General features: G+C 39.5%; 1 protein-coding gene across 2 annotated transcripts in view; it reads left to right on the forward strand.

Moving 5' to 3' along the window:
* The window catches only part of COX16 (cytochrome c oxidase assembly factor COX16), a 33,999-nt gene that overhangs the window by 13,911 nt on the left and 3,385 nt on the right, over window positions 1–16,703 (forward strand). The window contains exon 2 of one of the 2 annotated variants that reach the window (XM_055288981.2): window positions 3,325–3,396. The exons of the other annotated variant lie outside the window; for it this stretch is intronic. Coding sequence (XP_055144956.1) covers window positions 3,325–3,396 — 72 coding nt within the window. The remainder of the gene's footprint in view (window positions 1–3,324; window positions 3,397–16,703) is intronic. 2 annotated transcript variants of the gene reach the window in all.

Here is a 16,703-nt window from a genome sequence, read left to right on the forward strand (position 1 = left end):
AGTGCAAAAAGGCCTGGACATAAGGAATTTCTCCCCATTTTTCCAGTCGTTGGCAATAATTGCTTAATTCAGTTAAAATTATAAAGTTGAATGTTCTATTTGCGGGCCATTTGGACCCATTATTTAATTCGCACTGTGGCCAGGCTGTATTGTAAAAAAGATAAGGCGCTTAGGGCAGATATCTTGCCTGAGGCCCAAGGTTTGCAGGTTTTTTATGAAGCAGCCTAGAGGGCTGTTGTTTGGAATGCAGGACGGGGAGTTTCCCATAACAGAGAGTTGGCTCGGGAGAACAGGGGAAAAGGAGACCGTCCTGGAGGGAGATGATAAAAGGAGCAATTGTCACCGCTGCCTTTTTCATTCCCGGAACACGATCAAATGGCTTAGAAGCATCCCCCTAAGACCAGATAGATGATCAGCAAGTGCCTGGCACATGCCTGAGCCCTCTTGGACCAATGTTGGATTTTCGGACCAGAGAAACTAAGAGAGGCCATGAGGATTTTCCCTGTTAACTGGGCTCCTGGGGAAACATACCAGTAGGCGAGATCAGTGACCAATGTGCATGCACAGAGGCAACTGGAGACCAAGGAGCTTCCTTTGTCTGGCTGCCGTGGCCTGCTGGGGTGGAGGGGTAGGTCCATGGGGGACATGGACCAGAACCCCTCCCGAGTTTTGGCACCAGATGTAAGGTTCTTGTATCAGTTCAAACCCCAAGAGCGCACCAACAGACAACACGAGGTGGTGTGGAGCAACGTGCTGTTTTAATGAGCACCTGGGTGCAGGTGGGCTGAGGCCTAAAATGGCATCAGCCCCAAGTGAGGACGGAACAAAGGTTTTATAGTCTCCTGTAAACAGGATGTGTCCTAGTCTGACGTAATTGCTATGTTGTACCCGGATGGCCTCTTTCTTAATCTTCAGGGGTACGCATCTTCCGGCTGGCTCTCTTCCTGCTTCTGCTATCTTGCTGGCGCACACTGCTGGCACAAGTAGCCTTGTGCCTTAGGACTGGGCCTGAGAAGGGAGGGGTTATTCATCTCCTTAAGCTTTCAGGTCCCAGGGAGAATCTTTTTTTTTTTTTTTTTTTTTTTTTTTTTTTTTTTTTTTTTTTTTTTTTTTTGAGACGGAGTCTTGCTTTTTTCACCCAGGCTGGAGTGCAGTGGCTCAATCTCGGCTCACTGCAAGCTCCGCCTCCTGGGTTCACGCCATTCTCCTGCGTCAGCCTCTCCAAGTAGCTGGGACTACAGGCGCCCGCCACCACGCCCGGCTAATTTTTTGTATTTTTAGTAGAGACGGGGTTTCACCGTGGTCTCGATCTCCTGACCTCCTGATCCGCCCGCCTCGGCCTCCCAAAGTGCTGGGATTACAAGCGTGAGCCACCGCGCCCGGCCCCCAGGGAGAATCTTAACACTGTTCATCCCTGCTTTAGAGATGTCAGGGAAATCTGCAGGTGTCTTCTGAAATCCAAAGTCCGTTCTAAGCTTGTTTTATAAAAGCGACACACAATAAGTAATGATGAGTGAGTTTCTCCTTGTGGTCATGAACTTTTGTAGCAATACTGAAACCGCCTTTGCAAAATTATAACTGAGGAAATTATAACAGTGAAAGAAATCAGAACTAACTGACTCCATCTTGCTTCTAACCTGTAAGCTGCCCTTGTTCATTCCTGGGCATAGGCCAAACTAACTTTGGGAAGGAATTCAGTTCATGGTTTGACTCTGAAACAAAATTGATAATAGCCCTTTCCCAAAAAGACCCCCTTCTCGCCCGGGGACCAGTCTGCCTTTGCAGGACTAACAAATTAGCTACAAGATTAGAAATTATGGTTTAGGGGTCTTGCAGCATCTGGCTTCTAGAGTCTGAACCTCCCCAAATTGCTCCTGGGGATAACATCCCTATTGTAAAACCTAACATCAGTTCTTGAGATATTTTGCAGACCCTGCACTGGATGGATCAGCTGACATTACCCAGACGGGTAATTGGGCTCAACCAGTTCTGCCATCCCACCCAGTGACAGAAAACAGCAAGAAAAGCTCACTTTGCCCCCTGTGATTCCGTCTCCAAACTGACCAATCAGCACTCCCCACTACCCAAGCCCCTACCCACCAAATTGTCTTTAAAAACTCTGATCCCTGAATGCTCAGGGAGACTAATTTGAGTAATAATAAAACTCCGGTCTCCGCATGGCTGGCTCTGCAATTCCCCATTGTAATTACCCTGTCTTGATAAATTGCCTCTGTCTAGGCAGCATGCACAGTGAACCCATTGGGTGGTTACAATTCTTTATTATGAAGTTTAAATCTTTTGAAAATATTGTGCCTCAAAGAGACGCCAGAAAAAAAAATGAAAGTGATTCTGTATATCTTAAGATGATGTTTCAGAATTTCAGTATATAGTAAGAATTTGAAAACTTTCTTTACCTGTGATCTGTATAGCTATATTGTCCCTGGGAATACAATGTGATATAGAGAATATTCTGCAGTAATCTTTCATGAGATTTCTTTATCACTTGGTAAGGTAATGAGGACTCCAATTGGCTTATTTTGAAAAATCATAAAATCAAAAGAATTCTGGTCTTGAAGGAAAAAAAAGGTGAGTTTTACTGCTGGATTTACCCCGTGTAAACGTGGTATTAAAAGAAAAAAAACCTTAAACAAAAAAACAGAATAATTTTATAGAGTTTATTTGACCAAAAAAAATTCATGAATCAGGCAGCACTCAGAACCAGAAGAAGTTGAGAGAGCTCCATTTTGCAATATGGGCAATGAGTATGGACAAAACAGGAAAGTGAAGTACAGAAATAGCTTGATTGGTTATAGCTAGGCATCTGCCTTATTTGGACATGGTCTGATTAGTTGATCAGGTTTCAGTTTCTTTACTAAGGAAGATCGCACAGCAATGGAAGTACAGAGACAGCCTTGGGCAAAATTTAAGTTAACAATGGGCAAGTCATTTAGTTGGCTGTGCTTTTATTTCCTCATTTGTTGAATGGTTTTTTTTTTTTGTTTTTTTTTCTTAGCAAAAAACAAAAATAGGTCTATTGTAAGAGTCAAATAATATAATGCTTGTTATGATGTCACTTAAATCATAAGGTCAAATACAGGTATAGGGTGACGATGTTGGTATTTGGTAATGATATGCTATAATGGTTCCCTAGCCAGTATATACTGCATTTACTCTAAAAGATGAATGGTGACTTACCAGGAAAAATAATCTATAGAATTTTTGTATAATGTGCCTCTATTGTTGTTTTGATAAGCAATCTATAGATAGGCTGAATTTGAATTGTGCTCTTCTGTTTTGCTTAAATGTTCCCTTTCTTTGTTTTAGTTGCTGATTGTTGGAGGTTCTTTTGGTCTTCGTGAGTTTTCTCAAATCCGATATGATGCTGTGAAAATTAAAGTAAGAAATATAATTAGAGTTTGACATGTGTCTCTCTATATGTTCTGGTTTAGGAGAATTGTATACTCAGTATACTACGCAGTCTGAGTTTGTCTTGCTTTTCAACGCTAAGATGTGATCTTTGTTTTTTTCTTTAAAGTACCATTAGTGATCACATGGCAGTGAATCATGAAATGTAACGAATTTAGTAATCTTTTTTTTTTTTTTTTTTTGCCATGGGGTCTTACTCTGTTGCTCAGACTGGAGTGCAGTGGCCTATCCTGGTTCACTGCAACCTCTGCCTCCCAGGCTCAAGTGATTCTCTTGTCTCAGCCTCCCGAGTAGCTGAGATTACAGGTGCGCGCCACTACCACCCGGCTAATTTTTGTATTTTTAGTAGAGACAGGGTTTCACTATGTTGGCCAGGCTGGTCTTGAACTCCTGACCTCAAATGATCCACCTGCCTTGGCCTTCCAAAGTGTTGGGATTACAGGTGTGAGCCACCACGCCCAGTCTAGTAATCTTTCTTATTTCATTAGAAAATTTGCAATATTGTTAGCATTCTCCCACAAAATATGATCTGGTGTAGCTGTTTTTAGGATTTAGAAAGGATTAAAAAACATAGGTCAATAATTTTGCTTTATTTTATTTCTCTAATTATATTTCATATTAATATCAGTAATTGTATAAAGTATATTGATATGTATCTTTAATAATTGTTACTAAAAGGAAAATTTTTTCAGCATAAAGATACTTACATTTATAGTGTCTCCTTTGTAGTAGGACTATAATAGTTCATACACACACACACACACACACACACACACACAGATGATCCTTGACTTATAATGGGGTTATGTCTTGCTAAACTCATTGTAAATTGAAAATACCGTAAGTAAAAAATGCATTTAATACCTGATTAAATGGATCGTAAAGTAAAAGAACCGTAGGTTGAAACATTGCAAGTTGGGGACTGTCTATGTATTATCGTCTTTATTTTACAGGTGAGGAAACTGAGGGGGTCTATACATTAACTATAGTGGGTCTTTACATGAAAAAACTGAAGCAAAATAAAGCTTAACTAAGTTGGCTAAGGTCACATGGCTACTTAGGGGTAGAGTTAGGATTCTCACCCTCTGTAATCACACAATTGTGAAATTCAGGACAGGTGTTACATAAGAACTCTGTTTTTTTCATTCAGAAGTATATACCTTTTGTTTGTGGCACATATCTGATATTTGCAGTTTTTTTCCCCAAGTAATATATGTATTCTTTTAGCAGACCTCAGTAATATTGATAGAAAAGTAGAGTATAAAGTCCTATTCAGTTTCCTCAGTTAATTTTATGGTTTCAGAGAAACCAGCATCAGCTAGTTTTAAAGACAGTAGGTATTAGGGTAAATATTAAATTTTAAAAATGTGTACTTTCTATGAAGGAATAGAACAATTTTATTTAATGAGCAATTTTACTTAATTTTCAGTTAACAACTTTCAATTTAACTGTGTTAAAAGATTTCAGTTAGCATCCCATTTACTTTATTAAGGAATTTTTTTCTTTTTCCCTTTAAGATGAAAATTATGGTAGTATATGACATTTGGAAGGGAGAAAACAAGTATATATTTGAAAAATAATTGGGTAGTGGTCATGTGTTAATGTTTGTTAGATGCTGCAAGTAAAGTATTCAGAAACTAGTACTTATAAAGTTTATAATTGAGGCTGGAAGACAGCTAATAGAAAAAATGTACCCAGACATATAATATAGCAATGTCAGTAAAATGCCATTACTAGAAGTTCAAGGAGAGGTGTATAGTTTTACCTTGGAAAAGGAGAATCAGAGAAGGTTTTCTAAAGGCATTAGCTTTTGAATTAGGCTTTAAGAATGAGTAGGAATTAGCTAAATGATAGAAATGACTTATATTCTATAAGGTAGAGGGAGTATTGGGCACATGGTCAGTGTTTCATTTTAGAAATAGCTCTCTGGGAATGGCGTGAACCCGGGAGGCGGAGCTTGCAGTGAGCCAAGATTGCGCCACTGCACTCCAGCCTGGGCAACAGAGCGAGACTCCGTCTCAAAAAAAAAAAAAAGAAATAGCTCTCTGGCAGTGGAGTACAGGTGGATGGGTATTGGGGGAGCAAGATAGAAAAGAAAATATTGTTTAGGTTTTGGAAGTAAAGAGACCTGTTAGGATTCTGGGGCAGTAGCATAGATGAACAATAATGGAAACTGAAATAAAATATTTGCAATGATGATAAAGAGAAATTAATGAGTTCTAGCAATAATTTTAGCAGCAAATTGATAGTATTTGATGACTAATGTATGTAACATAAAAATATGAATAAATCTAGGATGACTCAAGGTTTTGGTTTTGAGGACTGGGTAAAATGGTGGTGCCAATAACCCAGTGTATTAGTCTGTTTTCACACTGCTAATAAGGACCTACTCAAGACTGGGTAATTTATACAGAAAAGAGGTTTAATTGACTTACAGTTTCACAAGGCTGGGGAGGCCTCAGGAAACTTACAGTCATGGCAGAAGGGGAAGCAAACATGACCTTCTTCACATGGCAGCAGGAGAGAGAAATGAGAGCCTAACAAAGGGGGAAATCCCTTATAGAACCATCAGATCTTGTGAGAACTTACTATCACGAGAGTAGCATGGGGGAAACCATCCCCATGATTCAATTACTTCCCACCAGGTCCCTCCCATGACACATGGGAGCTACAATTCAAGATGAGATTTGGGTGGGGACACAGCCAAACCATATCACCCAGTTAAGGAGAACAGGGGAGGTTGGGCTACCAGGTGAGGTTTAGGAAATGGAGTCAAAACTAAATGGAACAAGGTTAGGTAAGGTTAAGAGAATGAGGTTGATTGAAGTTGAGTGAACAAGGTCAGTTGAAGTCAAGGGAATGAGGTTAAAAGAATGAAGATGGTTAAGGTCTATAGGAGGAAGATGAGAGGACATGGTTGAGGTGAGAAGGATCAGAAGACAAGGCCTATGAGATTTAGAGGCCGAGGTTGGTTGATGTTGAAAAGTCAAACTCAGGTGTTCAAGAGTCAGTGTTTGGGTGAGGTTGAGTTCCAGTTAGGTAGAGAGGATGAGGTAATGTTGAGAGGAGTTAAGAGGTTGAGTTTTGTCCTTGAGGATTGAAAGGATAAGATTGGTTGAGGCTGATAGTGGTTGCGTGGGTTGAGAGATTGAGGTTAAGGTGGTCAAGAGGGTAAATTGCTGAGGTCAAGGGGGGTTGACACTGTGGTCTAAAGGAAAAACTTGGATCAAAAGAGGATGGGTTCAGTTGAGAAGTTTGGAAAAGGATGTGGAAAGGACAATATGGATTTGGGGTGACCAACCATCATTGTTTGCCTGAGACTGTCCTGATTTTTGTCCTGAAAGTTTGGCGTCCCAGGAAAGAAAACATCTTGCTTCTCAGTAAAGGATGTGCAATGTTCAGGGGAAAGTATAAGCCTAAAAATGTAAGAGCTGGAAGCAACAGCTTTCAAGTTTTAGAAAACAATTTGGAATAGTTTATCTGCTGTCCCTAGTGGCTGTTGCTGTTTTTTTCTTGTGAGTGCTGATACTAACAACCAAGGATCCACAATAATGGATCATACATTATTGCATCAGACCAAGTGATGTGATTTAAGGGTGCAATATAAGTACATTGCAGTTGCGAGCAGTAAGTCTTCGACTTCGCCTGCCCGTTGTGCTTTGTAACAGATGGTGTTAGTTTAATTTTTAACATTATAAATATTGTGACCATGTTTTCTAAGATTAGATAATGGAAATGAGAACAATTATAATACCAGTGCCAGTATGATTCAGATATCACTGAAAAAGAAAGCTAAATGACTCTGTTATTTTAATGACATATGGAAGGACACATATAACTGGATTAAGGAGTTAAATAACCAAAACAGAGCATACTGCACAATACGCAAACAAGAAATTGAGATTGGGCATGGTGGAGACAGGGGTGTGAAAACAGATATGAAGACTGAATCTCACAGATCCAAGATGAGGCATGCAAGTACTTATAAATCAATCATAAGTTTACTCATCTCCCCCAAATACAACAATACTATACCCAGTCTAAAACAGAGCTGCTGAGTTAGCTTGTGCATACCATACCAATGAGAACATGCATTATCATTGTTCTCTTGATTGCTCTATGAAACTGACTAAAGTGACATTTTTCTGATTCAGAGGTTAGAACTACTAAAATATCCTATGGGTAAACAAAAGGGGGACTGGTACTAGGTCTGTTGACCTCCTATGTATACTGTTAAATTGTACCAAGGATTGTGCTATCTATATTATATCAATGCTGAACTGAAAAATGGCACCAAATGTCCACCTTAGCTCTTAGGTACTTGATTTAGAAAAAATTGAGTTTTAAAGTATCTTCTGGGGCCAGGCATGGTGGTTCACATGTGTTAATCTCAGCACTTTGGGAGACCGAGGTGGGTGGATCACTTGAACCAGGAGTTCAGGACCAGCCTGGGCAATATGGTGAAACCTCATCTATACAAAAAATGCAAAAAATTAGCCAGGCGTGGTGGTGCATGCTTGCAGTCCCAGCTACTTGGAGGCTGATCTGGGAGGATTGATTTAGCTCAGGAGTTTGAGACTGCAGTGAGCTGTGATCATACCATTGCACTCCAGCCTGGGTGACAGAGTGAGACCCTGTCTCAAAAAAAACAAAAGACCCAAAAAGCCAAATTATCTTCTGATTTCTTTGAAGATTTTAATGAAACCACAGAAAATGTAAAACCAAAAATTGTTCATATCTTGTCAGTTGTTGCTTTTGCCCAGTTTTCTTTATGGGATGCCAATCAGATGTATGTTATATTTTTTAACTATGCCCAACATTTCTATTATGATTTTTCAGTGTTTTGTTTTCCCTCCCATTCTTTTTTTTTGTACTTTATTTTGTATATTTTCTATTGTTTTATCTTCTAGTCACAAAACCTCTCTTTTGCTGTGTTCAATCTCCACATAAAGCCATCCCTTGATTTCGTGATATCAGTTACTATATTTTTTAGTTTTAAAATGCACATTTAATTCTTTATTTAATTGAAGGCTAATTATTTATTTAATTGAGGGCTGATCCGTCTTAATATCATCCAGGAGTGAGCCAGGTCATGTCTTGATTTCAGTTAATTAAGACTTAGGCTATCCTCTCTGTTTCTTCCTTATTCCTAGCCCCCAATCTGTTTGTATTGCAGAAAAAAAGGATAAACCCTTCCTGGAGGAAAACAATATCATCTGGAACCTCTATAGTTGTTTATAAATAATGTCCATGGACCTACATGGCTTTAAATTGATACTCCAGGAAATTCTGCTCTACTTTTCAGAGAATTTTCAACCTAGTGGTATACTCCTATCTTATGCAATTCCAGAATTTCAAAACCGTCTGTTGTGTGTGTTTTGATCTCTATTTTTTGTCATTATAGCCCTGTGTGGTGGTTTCCGTAACCCCCAGTAGCAGCCATCTACCTGGTTTCAAACCTTGGTTCTTATCTTATGGGTTTACCAGGTGTGTCAAAGGTTTCCAGGGGAAAAATGGGCTTTCAATTCTAAGCTCTTTTGGAACCCTTCCTTTAGTGGGTCTTTATCTCTTAAACTCCAAGAGACTGCAGGTAATGGTGTTTTTTGGTTGATTATTTTGTTTTGCAAATTACTTTGACATTATTGGATATATTTTAGATTATTGGATAAATTTTGTACAGAAAATAAAGACACAAGAAGAAAGTTTATCATTATACAATAGAGTAGCATCTTAGGTGGAGGTTTGATTTTAATGTATGCTAGTAAGGCAGAAATTTCACACAATCAAAATTAGCACTGAAAATTTCTTTTAAATCACACAAAGTACAGATATATTTCTCAATAATACAATCAGTTCCTCGTGCCCACCAGCAGTAGGTCATTTGCTGTTTTCTCAGTTGAAAGCATATGAGGAAGTTAACTTGTATTGTAGGTTTGTGTTTTATCCCTTTTACATACATGCAATGATTAATATAATAATTCTTTTATTTTTAAGTTGTTTTCTTGTGAAACACAATACAGAAACCAAGGAGTGTATTGAACATACATGTACAATTTAATAAATTATCATAAACTGAAATCCCAAGTAACCATCTGTGTCAAAAAGTAAAAATTGTTAGCACTCCAGATGCATTCTGTGTGCTGCTTCCTAATCTCTCCTCTTGCTGCTCCGTGCCTTCCTCTTGCCCCGAGGATAAACAGTACTGTGTTTTTTTTTTGTTTTTGTTTTTTTTGAGACGAAGTCTCACTCTGTCACCCAGGCTGGAGTGCAGCGGTGCAATCTTGGCTCACTGCAACCTCCGCCTCCCAGGTTCAAGTGATTCTCCTGCCTCAGCCTCCCGAGTAGCTGGGACTACAGGTGCATGCCACCGTGCCTGGCTAATTTTTTGTATTTTTAGTAGAGACAGGGTTTCACTGTGTTAGCCAAGATGGTCTTGATCTCCTGACCTCATGATCTGCCCGCCTCTACCTCCCAAAGTGCTGAGATTACAGGCATGAGCCACTGCGCCTGGCCCTACTGTGCTTTTTATAGTAATTACTTCCTTGGTTTTACCATCTTAGAATTCATCCCAAAACCTTTTGATTAATTTTCTTTGTTTTGAATTTTATATCAGTGGAATTATATATATTCTTTTGTGCTGACTTGTTTTATTCAATGTTATATACGTGAAATTCATCTGTGCTTCAAATCTAAGTCAGGGATCAGCAAGCTTTTCCTATAAAGAGCCAGATAGTAAATTTGAACTTTTGCATTTACTCAAGTTTGCTGTTGTGGTACAAAGGCAGTCATAGACAAAGGTAAACACATGAACATAGCTATGTTCATATGTTTCCATTTTTGTTTCAATAAATTTTTAAAATTTGGTCCTTAATTTTTTTTTTTTAACTCTTTGGTCGTTCAGGAGCATTGTGTATAATTTCCATGTATTTGTACAACTTCCAAAGTTCCTCTTGTTATTGATTTCTATTTTTATTCTGTTTTGGTCAGAAGAGACACTTGATATGATTGATACTTTTTTGAATTTGTTGAGACTTGTTCTGTGGCCTAACATATGGTGTATCCTGGAGAATATTCCATGTGCTGATGAGAAAAATGTGTATTCTGCAGCAGTTAGATGACATATTCTGTAAATTTGTCTTAGGTCAATTTGGTCTAGGATATAGTTTTTTTTTGTTTGTTTGTTTTTTGAGACGGAGTCTCGCTCTGTCGCCCAGGCTGGAGTGCAGTGGCGCAATCTCGGCTCACTGCAAGCTCCGCCTCCTGGGTTCACGCCATTCTCCTGCCTCAGCCTATCCGAGTAGCTGGGACTACAGACCCCCGCCACCACACCCGGCTAATTTTTTTGTATTTTTAGTAGAGATGGGGTTTCACCGTGGTCTCGATCTCCTGACCTCGTGATCCGCCCGCCTTGGCCTCCCAAAGTGCTGGGATTACAAGCGTGAGCCACCGTGCCCAGCTGGTCTAGGCTATAGTTTTAACTTTAATGTGTCTTTGTTGATTTTGTACCTGGATGATCTGTCCATCACCAAAAGTAGGGTGTTGAAATTCCCCAATATATGTATTGCAGTCTGTCTCCCTTTAGATGTTAATATTTGCTTTGTATATTTGGGTGCTCAGGTGTTGGGTGCATATATATTTACTATTGTTATATTCTCTTGCTGAATTGACTCCTTTATCATTATATAATTTCCTTAATTGTCTCTTTTTAGTTTTTGACTTAAAGTCTATTTAATCTGATATAAGTGTAGCTACTTCTGTTCTTTTTTTTGGTTTTCATTTCCATGGAATATCTTTTTCTATTCCTTCACTTCCAGTTTATGTGTATCTTTATAGACGAGGTGAGTTTCTTATAGGCAGCATATACTTAGGTGTTATATTTTAATTCAGTGAGCCACTCTATGTTTTCTAACTGGAGAGTGTAGTCCATTTACATTCAGTGTTATTATTGATAGGTAAGGCCTTACTACTGCCATTTTGTTGCTTGTTTTCTTTTTTTTTTTTTTTTGAGACAGAGTCTCGCTGTGTCACCCAGGCTGGAGTGCAGTGGCGCGATCTCGGCTCACTGCAAGCTCTGCCTCCTGGGTTCATGCCATTCTCCTGCCTCAGCCTATCCGAGTAGCTGGGACTACAGGCGCCCGCCAACACACCCGGCTTATTTTTTGTATTTTTAGTAGAGACGGGCTTTCACCGTGTTAGCCAGGATGGTCTCGATCTCCTGACCTCGTGATCCGCCTGCCTCGGCCTCCCAAAGTGCTGGGAATACAGGCTTGAGCCACTGCACCCGGCCAGGTTCCAGTGCATTATTTTATCCATTTGATGAGGTCATATTTTCCTAAATGTTTCTGATACTCGAGGAAATGTGTGACAATTTTTGTGCATTGAGAGCCTGTGTATTTATCTTAGTCTGTACAATCTGGTTTTGTTTGTGCCTGTCCTTCTTCAGAGGGTGTTACAGGGATTCTAAGCACACTGACTGTTGTCTTCCCTAAGACTGTGACCACTTGAGCTGCCTCAGCACTAGAGAGTGCTCAAAGCCCAGGCTTGCCATGAGTCTCATGAGGGCTCCAAGGTTGGCATGGCTTTTTGGCCCAGATGGATCTGTGGAAGATCCAAGGTAGGTACTCGGGCTGTGTGGGAATGCTGACCAGGTACTTGAGTCCAGAAGACTGTCTCAGTGCCCCCAGACAAGCATGCCTCCCAACAGTTCTCTGCATTGGCAGGATGGGTTCTTAACTGTAGCAGAAGGGACTGGAGTTGAGACTGGACCCCTTTTGGATCTGCTGTGGGGAGGCTGATGACCCCCTCTCATTGCCACGGATGAGCCTGTGTCACTTGGCAGGTCACTGCATCAGTGGGGTAGTTCCTCAACTTCCACAGGAGGGGCTGAAGCTGAGACTGAGCTACCTTGGGATCTACTGTAGAAGAGAGGATGGCATGCCTGTCACATTGGTTCAGGTGGGTGTGCATTTCCCAGCAGGTCCCTAGACAGACAGGATAGTTCCCCAACTGTGGCAAGAGAGGCTGGAGCTGAGACTGGGCCCCCCTGGGATCTGCTGTGGCCTGGAGGCTAGAGAGCTGGATCTTGTTGGCTCAAGTGGGGCACTTGTCTTCCTGGAGGATCCTGCACAGACAGGATCGTTTCTCAACTACAGCAAGAGCGGCTGCAGCTGAGGCTGGGCCCCCTCAGGATCTGCTGTGACAGGAGGCTGGCAAGCCCACTGGGGAGGCCTGTACTCCTGGGCTGCCAGATATGGTTGAGTCTCCCTTTGGGTCCTTGTGTAAACAGTTCTGAGCTGGGACCTCCAGCTGAAGGCTGGAGCAGAGCCACAGGGGCCACTTCCAGGCTCATTGTCAAGACCAATATCAGCAGGCAGACAAGCCTTTCTGCTAAGTCATTAGCATGTGTGATTCCTTCTGGACCTCTTGGCAGCTGGTTTTGGTTGTAGACTGATGGCCAAATGGGGCTGTAGCTAAGCCCCTTGAAGGACTGCGCTGTTTCCAGGCTTGAACTTCGAAGCAAGCTCAGTGGATCATCCACCTAGGTGTGAATGCATTCAAAACTACCTTCCTAGGTCTTTGGCTCCATCAGGGTTTGATAACCTCCTACGTGAATTCTGAGGCTCCTGCAGAGAGACTTTTTACTGTGGATAGGTGCAGGATTCTTGTTGCTATGGGGGGATATGAACAGGTTTGCCTTCTATTCTGCCATCTTGGTGACATCCTGAACATTCCAGTCTTGTATGCTTTTCTCCTATACATGTACAAAAAGGAATTGCTAGATTATAGGGTGTTGTATCATACTTCAATTTTATTTGATAATTCTGAACTTTTTCAGAAAGACCATCCATACTGTAACCAGCAATTTATTGTTAAGGCTCCAAATACTTTGTATTGTCAGTTTCATTTTGTTTTTTAAAATCATTCTGGTGGGTGTTATGAATTGCTATTATGAGATGAATTTAAATTTTCCATGGTGACTGATGAAGTTAGTCACTTTTTATATGTCTCTTGGCCATTTTTATATTCTATTTTGTATATTCATTTTTGGGATGTGTCTATTGAGGCCTCTTGCTCATTTTTCTACTGGATTATTGGTTTTTTTCCTGCTATTAATATACTTTAAGTTCTAGGGTACATGTGCACAACGTGCAGGTTTGTTACATATGTATACATGTGCCATGTTGGTGTGCTGCACCCATTAACTCATCATTTACATTAGGTATATCTCCTAATGCTATCCCCTCCACCTCCCCTGACCCCATGACAGGCCCCGGTGTGTGACGTTCCCCACCCTGTTGTCCAAGTGTTCTCCTTCAATTCCCACCTCTGAGTGAGAACATGCAGTGTTTGGTTTTCTGTCCTTGAGATAGTTTGCTGACAGTGGTTTCCAGCTTCATCCATGTCCCTACAAAGGACAGGAACTCATCCTTTTTTATGGCTGCATAGTATTTCATGGTGTATATGTGCCACATTTTCTTAATCCAGTCTATCATTGATGGGCATTTGGGTTGGTTCCAAGTCTTTGCTATTGTGAATAGTGCTGCAATAAACATACGTGTGCCATGTGTCTTTATAGCAGCATGATTTATAATCCTTTGGGTATATACCCAGTAATGGGATGGCTGGGTCAGATGGTATTTCTCGTTCTAGATCCTTGAGGAATTGCCACACTGTCTTCCACAATGGTTGAACTAGTTTACAGTCCCACCAACAGTGTAAAAGTGTTCCTATTTCTCCACATTCTCTCCAGCACCTGTTGTTCCCTGACTTTTTAATGATGGCCATTCTAACTGGTGTGAGATGGTATCTCATTGTGGTTTTGATTTGCATTTCTCTGATGGCCAGTGATGATGAGCATTTTTTCATGTGTCTGTTGGCTACATAAATGTCTTCTTTTGAGAAGTGTCTGTTCATATACTTTGCCCACTTTTTGAAAGGGTTGTTTGATTTTTTCTTGTAAATTTGTTTAAGTTCTTTGTAGATTCTGGATATTAGCCCTTTGTCAGATGGGTAGATTGCAAAAATTTTCTCCCATTCTGTAGGTTGCCTGTTCACTCTGATGGTAGTTTCTTTTGCTGTGCAGAAGCTCTTTAGTTTAATTAGATCCCATTTGTCAATTTTGGCTTTTGTTGCCATGAAGTCCTTGCACATGCCTATGTCCTGAATGGTATTGCCTAGGTTTTCTTCTAGGGTTTTTATGGTTTTAGGTCTAACATTTAAGTATACAATCCATCTTGAATTAATTTTTGTATAAGGTGTAAGGAAGGGATCCAGTTTCAGCTTTCTACATATGGCTAGCCAGTTTTCCCAGCACCATTTATTAAATAGGGAATCCTTTCCCCATTTACCTACAATTTTTTAGGAGTTTTTTTATGCATGCCAGATTATAAACCTTTTAGTGTTCACTTTCTTAATGGTATCTTTTGATGAACAAATTTTCTTAAGTTTAATACAGTTGGCTGAGTGTGGTGGTTCACACCTGTAATCCCAGCACTTTGGGAGGCCAAGGCGGGTAGATCATGAGGTCAAGAGATCAAGACCATCCTAGCCAACATGGTGAAACCCCGTCTCTACGAAAATACAAAAAATTAGCTGGGCGTAGTGGTACGTGCCTGTAGTCCCAGCTACTCGGGAGACTGAGGCAGAGGTTGCAGTGAGCTGAGATCATGCCACTGCACTCCAGCCTGGTGACAGAGCGAGATTCCATCTCAAAAAAAAAAAAAAAGTTTAATACAATATATGATTTTTTTTTTCTTTTAAGAAACATTTTCCCTTCTCTAAAGTATAAATATTTTTCTATGTGAATTAGTAAAAGTTTTGATTTTTGTTGGGTCTATATTCTATCTGGAATTGATTTTTTTCTTTTTTATATGTGATGTGAGGAATATATTCTCTAATATATTAATAGATAAGAAATTGTGCAATCATCATATACTGACAATAGCATTGTTTCCTGACTGCTGTTCTGTGCCTAATTTGTCATAAATCAACTGTTCATATAAGTTTTTAAGTCTGCTCCAGGATTCTCTGTTCTGTCGCATTAGTTTGTTTTGCAAATTACATTGTGATTTCCAAATTAACTTTGCCTTTCTGGAATAAATTCAACTTGATCATGGTATGCTATCTTTTTGGTATGTTGCTGAATTCTTTTTACACTATTTTATTTAAGAATTCTGCATTTGTGTTCATATATGAAACTGGCCTGTTATTTTTACTTTCTTGTGAAATTTGATATCAGGGTTATGCTTACCACATAACTCATACAGAGTATTTGTTACACCGGCATTATTTCTTGGGAGAATTTACTGGCAAAGCCATCTGACCCTGGAGTTTTCTTTGTGTGAGGTTATTAATTATAGATTTAATTATTTATAGATTGTAAAACTATTCAAGTTGTCTATTCTTCCTTTGTCAGTTTTGGAAAGTTGTATTTTTCTATTAATCTGTCCATTTTATCTAAGTTTTCAAATTAATGGCATAAAATTATTCATATTAATATGCTCTTTATTGCCTATAGAATTTGTGCTGTTGACCTTTTCATCTGAATACTCTTTATTTGTGACTTCTCTTTTTTCTCTTAATCAATTTCACTTTGATTAAAAATGTTTTTGTTTTGTTGTGCTTATTTCTTATTGTGTTCTTTCAGTCTGAGGACTCATTGCTATGTAGTGGGGAATTCTTTGCTATTTTTATGTCATTATTGCTCTCCCTCCCCTTTCTTTATTTTCTAATTCTGGAACTCCTACTAGCTATGTGTTAGAACTTTTAGGTCTAGCTTTCGTAAAATACTTTTTTTCATTCATCTCATCTTTATCTCTTCATACATTATTCCAGTGAAATCCTCTGGTTATGCTTCTATTTTACGTATTTGGTCTTTGCTTTTTTGTAGTTGTTGTTTATTAATTTCAGCCATCATACTTTTTTTCCTGAAGGCTTTGCCACATACAGAAAGACTTTTTATACAGGTAATATAGCATTAGCTCCTTTTTACCTCTATGGATTTTTTTTTTTTTTTTTTTTTGTAGATATCTACTTCTGGCCCATGGAAGGTATTCCTTTTTGTTTCCAAGTGCAGCATTATATTAGTATTTTTATGTTATTTCTCCATAATATAATTTAGGTTGGTGGTTAATAGTGTGAACTCAGGAGGCAGAGAACCAATACTCAAAGCCAAGCTCTGCCTCTTTGACATGTTATTCAAACCCTCTGTGTCCCATATTCCTTACATATGATAATAGATAATATATATCTCATGGATTTTGTGAGGATGAAACAAG

This window comes from Symphalangus syndactylus, chromosome 8, assembly GCF_028878055.3.
Source record: "Symphalangus syndactylus isolate Jambi chromosome 8, NHGRI_mSymSyn1-v2.1_pri, whole genome shotgun sequence".
Classification (NCBI taxonomy): domain Eukaryota; kingdom Metazoa; phylum Chordata; class Mammalia; order Primates; family Hylobatidae; genus Symphalangus; species Symphalangus syndactylus.